The sequence below is a fragment of the Lactuca serriola genome, chromosome 6 (genome assembly GCF_051521515.1).
Source record: "Lactuca serriola cultivar US96UC23 chromosome 6, Lser_US96UC23_V15, whole genome shotgun sequence".
Lineage (NCBI taxonomy): Eukaryota > Viridiplantae > Streptophyta > Magnoliopsida > Asterales > Asteraceae > Lactuca > Lactuca serriola.
The window spans coordinates 41,136,263-41,144,425 of NC_136413.1; the positions used below are offsets into that span (position 1 = coordinate 41,136,263).

The window sequence follows — 8,163 nt, forward strand, 5'->3', positions numbered from 1 at the left end:
CTAATTAACTACAGTTAAACTAAAAAGGGGGGTTGTTATAATTGCTTGAAAACTAAAAGACTTGAATAACTAAAAACTTGCAATTAAGCAAGAACGTGAGATGCACAAATATTGGAGAGAATTGGTAAACCAAGGCAATTCAACACAATGAACATTTGTGTGTTTATCATTAGGATTTAATATGAAGCTTATCATTCATCCCAAATTGGTTATAGCAATCATGAAGCATGATATGCCAAGATTCCTCATAAGTTGTATGGAGGTTGGGGAAGCCCACAACACACCTTCTTAATCAAAATCAAAGATCCAATTGAAGCAATTGAACCTAAGAAGTTGATTAGCCTTAAGAATGAAGGAATCCCCAATCCCTAGAGGATGTCAATGCTTACACATCCATAAAATAGTTATGATTCATAAGCTAGAGATGATTTCTACCATCATAAAGCTCTTGTTCTAAGTAAATTCAATGATTCAATGCTAAACCAAAGAAATAAACCAACGATTGCTTATTAAAGCACCAAGCTCATGATCAAAGCAGTAAACAAGCATAGAAAATATGAACTCGAATCATGGACATAAGAGAAATGATAAATAAGCATAAATCCTTCAAAAACCCACAAACATTCAGAGGTTTTAGCCGAGGTCTACCAAAATAGAGAGTTTAGCCACTCTTGGCAATAGAATAACAATCACAAAAGTCTAATTGCATAAAGAAACTACCAATATCTTGGAAAGATGAAAAGAAATGAGTCTTGAGCTCCAAAATCGCCTTCCTCTGGTCTCCAATGGTGTCAAATCGAAGTGATATCTAATAGATCCAATCCCCCAAGGTAATGGCAAGCCAAATGAACAAAATGCCCAAAACTGGGCAGTTGCGCGGGTACCTGCGCGACGGAGATTCCACCCGTGCAAGTGCTGCTGGAATGCTATTGACTCATTTTTCCTCCACTAACCATACCACTACCAAAGATTCCCTTGGTCTCCTCTATATCCCATATGATTCAAATTAACCAATCATCTTTTAGCTTCAAATATGGATGCTCCAAGCCCAAAATAATAATCCATGATCCATCTTCACAAGCCCACTTCATCCAAGTCTTTAGCCTTTTTAAGCCCAAATCTCCTTTAAAGCCCAATAATGCATCAGAAAGCCCACTAAGCCCAACTCCAGTTAAACCGCAACCGCAATGAGCTCCAAAACCCTGCGAAATTCGTCATGCAAAATAACAAGTCCCCGATACGATCCATGATAAAGAAAATAAAGAATATACAATGCAATACTAATAAAAAGAGCTAAAAATCTAAAATAAACTAATAAAAATAAGGAAATAAAAATAAGTTATCAAGTGGGTTGAAAATGATATGGTTTTCATGTGTTGTGGGTTGAGAGAGATAGAGAAGAAAAGAGAGAGAAAGAATGATGTGGCGGTGAGTTGAGTGGGTTGTAAGGGAATGACTCCATCCTCCCTTAGTAGTGGTCCCAAAATCTCTATAAAATTTTGGACTTGTAATGCAGTGGAAAAACATGCTTGAATTGAAGCAAAGTAGAAGAAATAGACAAGTTTTGGGTTTGCCCGGGACAAACCAAACTGTATGGTATCTTATCCCAAGCTGTATGGTAGGCTAAGCCAAGCTGACAATCAACATGACATTGGTTGACGGGTTGCCCGATCATAAAAGCTCAAGATTAAATGGTAGGCCAAGCTGACAGTCAGCATGTCATTGGTTGACAGGTTGGCCGGTCATAGAAGCTCAACCCTAAATGGCAGGCTAAGCTGACAGTCAGCATATCATTGGTTGACAAGTTGGTTGGTTATAAAAGATTAACCGAACACAATCCATATAGATATTCGTGTCGTCTTCCTCAACCCTAAGCCCTAACCCGAATTAACCGTAAACACCCACGTAACCCGTTTAATTATATAGGTACACGGGTCAAATCTTATAAAATAAACGGGTTCACGGGTCAACTTTCGAAATTATTTTCAAACCCGAACACAATCCATATAATTGGCGGGTTGGTGGTTAGAAAAACTCAATCCAAACCCATTTATCTTTGTGACAGGTTCGTATTGTGACGAGAATTGCCACTCCTATGACTTGGCCAAGTTAGCTTGAATTCGAGTTACCAGGCGATTTTTTTTTCTAGAAACCATTTTTGCAACTGTGTTGCTTTTATTTAGATTTCAGATTGATGAGTATATATATTGATATTGTGTCATTTTGGAATTCTCTTACAAAATCTAAAAATAGATATACTCTCCAGAAACGTACTTATAGTTTTGCGCCTAAAACTTTAAGGTCACTCACGGATTATCCCAATTGAATTGCTTATTAACCTAGGCATGCATAAGGGAAAATACAAAATACGGAAAATGAACTTACACAATCCATGAGATAACCACATTCTTAATTACTAACAACCGTTTTATCAACATTATGTGTAGTATCCTCACACTATTTTTGGTCAATATGATGATTTGGAATCTGAAGATCCCAAAAGCCATTTGACTATGAAATTAGAAAATTCTTGTTCTTGATTGTGGTTAGTCTCTTTCATTAAATCCCTTTTTGTCCACTTGTCATGAAGAATACTCAGGAAACTCCACAATTAAAATGATCTATTTGCCTATCATCATTGTGGTAAATAATTTGGTCAAATGTTCAAATTTTAGTGCTATGTTTGGGAAATATTCCTGATCCAAGGAAAATAAGAGGATCCGTCTTTCATTGTCAAATGATAATATGATATCTTGGTTTGTATCTATAATTCTATAAATTCCTTTTCTTGTACTTATCTTCTAATTTTCTAGCAAGTTTATTAGTTGAAAAAAACAAGAGACAAAAATAAGAACAAACCAAACTCTTTTTTATAAGATCACTTTCCATTCTTGAAAATTTAACTCTCTAAAGTTTTTCATTTAATCCACAGAAATTGCCAATTTCCTAAGACACCCTTCTCTTCATCTCTATCTTTTCTTCATTTTCTCTATAAAACAGTCCAAAGCAAACCAAGTTCAACACTAGGCAGTTGTGTTAATTAAGCACAATGTCTAGTTCTAGACGATATGTCAAGTAATAAAATTAAATCTCTCTATTTAACACGATTAACGTCATATGTTCATGTGATTCATAATTTTGATGTTTTTTTTTTCTCTCTCAGATTCGATGCTGATGTGGAAACCCCAGAGCCAAATACTCCACAACCCTTAAAGAAAGATGATCCAAAAATTACAAAAAAGCTTTCAAGAGTATTCTCAGAGGACTATGCAAAAACCAAAAACACAATTCTTGATCCTCGAGGCACAACTTTGAGTCAATGGAATCAAGTCTTTCTAATCGCAGCTCTTATTTCACTTGCTGTAGATCCTCTCTTCTTTTACTTGCCTATAATCAAAGATGGAATGTGTCTAGATGAAGATATTACCCTTAAAATATCCCTCACTATCATACGTTCAATCGTTGATATCTTTTATGCAATCAAGATTTACATTCGGTTTCGTACTGCTTACGTGGCACCTTCTTCTCATTTACTTGGAAGAGGAGAGCTCATTCTTGACTCTTCAAGTATTTCTCAAAAGTATATAAGAGGTGAATTTTGGCTCGACCTCATGGCTACACTTCCTGTACCACAGGTATTCTTCGCTACAATTAGTTATATATATGTCTCTCTATATATGTACATGTCTCTATGACTCTAATCGAAGACTCCGCATATCTAACTAAATGATAATCTGCTATATATTTCAGGTGATGACTTGGTTCCACATTATTGAAAAAACTGAGATGATAAGTACAAAAACGAGCGTTTTATACTTTATCATGTTTCAATTTGTTCTAAGGCTTTGTCTTACATTTAGACTAGGGTCTCAAATATCAAAGCAAGCTGGTCTTGTGGCTAATGTAGCTTGGGTTGGGGCTGCTTACAATCTCGTTCTTTTCATGTTGGCTGCTCATGTACTTCATCTATCTATCAAATCTTTCTTATTTCTCTTTTTTCAAACATAAGGTTATAAGATTCAAAATCTTGATTGTAATATTGTGAATTAGGTTATTGGAGCAATGTGGTATCTTTTAGCCATTGAAAGACAAGGGTTATGTTGGGTGGAGATATGCGATAAAGAAACCGAATGCATGCATAATTATTTCGACTGTCGTAATGTCAATCTCCCCCCACGAGAAGCTTGGTTTCCCAACAGCAATGTCTCTGTTATATGTACAAATGCTGACATCTTTCAGTATGGATTGGTTGAAGATTCAGTACGTTACAGTATCGCTTCTGCAAATTTCTTTAAAAAATACTCATATTGTCTATGGTGGGGACTCCGAGGCTTAAGGTAAACCTTAAAAAAAAACCAAAATCTTGAAAACCCGTTTGCAAAAAGTCATCTTTTTGTTTATTTGTTTGGGTTTTGCAGTTCAGCAGGACAAGAACTTCAAGCAAGTCCATTTATAGCTGAAACACACTTCTGCATACTCATCGGGATCACAGGACTAGTGCTATTTGCGTTGCTGATCGGAAACATGCAAGTAAGTCGAGTTCCTTTTTGAGCTTCATTTGACGATTTGGGTATCAACATTAACGAAATTTATGTTGTTTTGAGAGCAGCAATACCTGGAGTCAAGAACTAAACGATTAGAGGAGTACAGGGTGAAACGAATGGATACTGAACAATGGATGCATCACAGACACCTCCCACAGGAAATGAGAGAACGTGTACGCAGACATGATCTTTACAAATGGATTACAACTCGTGGGGTTGATGAAGAAGAGATTATTCGAGCACTTCCTTTAGATCTTCGGAGAGACGTCAAACGTTATGTTTGCGCTGAGTTAGTTAGACGGGTGAGTTGAGTCTCAAGTTATGAGTTAATTCTTTGATCTGTTCATCTTTTTCAGCTCAAATGATTGATTATGTTGATTAAACAGGTTCCGTTATTTGATCAAATGGATGAACGAACAGTGGATGCGATATGTGAGAGACTAAAACCTGTTATATGCACACCTGGGACTTGTTTAGTTCGAGAAGAGGATCAGACGAACGAGATGTTGTTTATAATGCGAGGTCGTTTAGATTCCTACACCACCGGCGGCGGTAGGTCCGGTTTCTTGAACCAGTGCGAGATTGGTCCGGGAGACTTCTGTGGAGAAGAACTGCTGACATGGTCACTGGACCCACGTCCGAGTGTTATCATCCCGTTATCTACACGCACAGTCACCGCCATTTCTGAGGTGGAAGCTTTCTCTCTCACTTCTAAAGATTTGAAATTTGTCGCTACACAGTTCCGAAAGCTTCATAGCAAGAAACTGCGACATACTCTTAGGGTTCATTCGCATCAGTGGAGGACTTGGGCGGCTTGTTTTATACAAGCGGCATGGAAGAGGTATAAAACAAGAAAAGAGTCGGCAATGCTCAAGGCTAAAGAGACTCCTCTCACTTCTAAAAGTAGAAAGCAAACTGGTTTATCATTATTGGCAACAAGCATAAGAAAGGGTCGGGCATTTGATGTTGATGATGTCATTCGAAGCCCAGTGCCAAAGCCTAAGGATCCTGAATTTTTAGATGATAAGAACGAATAAAAGGAAGGATTAAGTTGTGCAACCTCCTTTGTTATTAGGGGATATATCTATATTTATTGTATAGATATGTATATATTCATTGTAGATGTTATTCTTCATATATACTTTTCTTTTATTGTGTATTCCTCTTGTATAAATATCCTTGGTTATCAATGAATAAAGGCACACAATTTTACCAATTACCAATATTTCTGGAGTCAAGCACACCTTTCTCTCTTAACCTTCAACCTCCCTCCTTTTTCCCCATTTCAATTTCTTTTTCTCTAAGTAACCATGACAAGAACCAACAAATGTACCGATGACATGGGTAGAATTGTTCCACATTCATGTTTGTGTGTGTAACATATTAGATCACATTAATGACACCGTTCGTCGTATATCCAACACCGACCCGACAACCTGGAATCTACTTGATGCAGTCACCAAACAATGGATCTACAACACGATCTCCAATGATCTACAACACATATATGGGAAGTGACTTCAAGAAATCTTCAAAGACAACAAAGCTACACGTGCCTTCTACTACCTTCAAGATCAATTCAACTCAACAAGATTAAAATTTGTTTCCAATACTTCAAACTACTATGCTCGCCTCAAGACTTTATTAAATCAACTTGCCAACGTTGGAAACCAAATGCCTGAAACAAATATGACGCTTCAACTTGTTGTTGGACTTGCAAAAGGAAATTATGATACTATTGCTACCATAATTCAAAAATGTGAACCTCTTCCCGATTTTAATAAACCAAGATTTCAATTTCTCTTAGAAGAAACTCGTTGTTCCAAACAAAGACCAATACTTAGAATGCTCTCACCACTAATATGACACAACATCAACACCATCGAACCCACCTTCTTGTGAACCACAACCGGGTGGTCATGGCCAATTTAGCAACAGACCATGTGCGATTGCAGCTTTGGTCGGGGAGGATATCATGGCAGCCAAAGTCGTAGTCGAGGAGAGCATCACCAAGTTACTTCTGACCCAATAATGACTATTGGCTTTGGTCCAACAACAAACACATTAAGCCTCTCTTTTTCGAAAGATTTTTATGCCCAAAAGTCATTATAGAATGATATTTACTAATGACATATAATCCTATATGGTCATGCCTTATAGTCAATTATTATCTATTGATTATTTATTAGAGTAATTTGATTATTAATAAATATAATCAACACTTGTATTTAATTGGAGAATTATTATTTTGTGAAAATAATATTTTAACAACTAATTGGGAAATTATTATTTCTAGGAAATGTTAATAAAAGAGAACAAAAACTAGTTATATTCATAAGATATGAATATACATGTCATGTACAAAAGTGGGTATTTTGACTAACCATTTAGTTATGTATGTAACTAGCTACTTAGATTAAGTGAAACACACTCCAAACCCTTGACTTTCGTTCCTTAAAACCATAGATTTCAAGGGAAGGAAAGGGCTTGCTACGAAAATACACTAAAGTCCGAATATTTTCAACGTTTTGACAAGAAAGTCCTAAACTTTATTTTTTTGACAGTAAAGTCCAATTCATGATTTGACAAGAAAGTCCTAAACTTTATATTTTTTTGACAGTAAAGTCCTAATTACCGTCTAACCGGAAAAAAAGTTAAATGTGCCAAAAACTGACGATAGTTAGGACTTTACTGTAAAAACAATAAAGTTTTGGACTTTCTTGTCAAATTGATGAACATATTGGGACTTTAATGTATATATCCCTTATCCTTGCAAGGAAAAATATCATATTTAAGAATTTCATGTCCTCAAGAGTAGATAATTAAGAACCAGGCTCGACTCATCTTTAAGAACCCGTCACGTTAAATCAGCTTTCACTGAAGCAGTAGGCCCACCCGTAGGGGCCCAACTCCTATGCTTTCACTTTTCCGAGAGCAACAAATAACATATCACACAGTTCTTCATTCACACCGGATTTGACTTTGAGATGACTTCTAAATTGATTGAACTTGATTCTTTATATCTTTGCCTTTAGCTTTGAGTTCTTCAATCGTCTTTTTGAATTTCTTGAGGTTTCTTCGATTAAGTGCTTGAACTTTGACTTGGGTATCAGATATGACAGTTGTACCATTCCTTTCTTTTCTTCTTTGAGTGTGTGGATCTGATATAAGGGCTCATTTTTACCTTGAAGGTAACGCGTGTTAACAAATAGGTACGTGTTCTATGAGTCCAAACTTGTCAAACAAGATTCTTTTTAAACATTCCAAAGTAAATAATTCTAAAATTGTTATTACCACCCATGCAATGCTTCAATATACAATTATTTTATATTTTTTTTACAGCCGACGTCTCAGATCATGGTGTTTTTCCACCCCTAGTTATGTGAACTATTACTGAACCTACCACTATCGATTTGATCGTTTCGTACTTTTATTTTCCATTTATATAGAGCTATCAAATGTAAGAATATCATCATATCATGTAACTTTTTTTTTGCAATTTTTTCTTATTTTTTGTTCAGAAAATAAAATAAAAATCTTTTTGAGGTCTTTTTCTATGAATATAGAAAAATAAAAACATATACATAAAATATTTTTGGATTTGCTTTTTGAATTTTTA

At 35.8% G+C, this 8,163-nt stretch overlaps 1 protein-coding gene across 1 annotated transcript; it reads left to right on the top strand.

The window, feature by feature from the left end:
• Positions 1-3,049: 3,049 nt before the first annotated feature.
• Positions 3,050-5,581, top strand: LOC145059685 (protein CNGC15b-like). Its single transcript, XM_079007495.1, has 7 exons — positions 3,050-3,075; positions 3,164-3,635; positions 3,751-3,957; positions 4,051-4,337; positions 4,419-4,530; positions 4,610-4,846; positions 4,931-5,581. The coding sequence occupies exons 1-7, from the start codon at positions 3,050-3,052 to the stop codon at positions 5,579-5,581; spliced, it is 1,992 nt and encodes a 663-aa protein (XP_078863621.1).
• Positions 5,582-8,163: the final 2,582 nt, after the last annotated feature.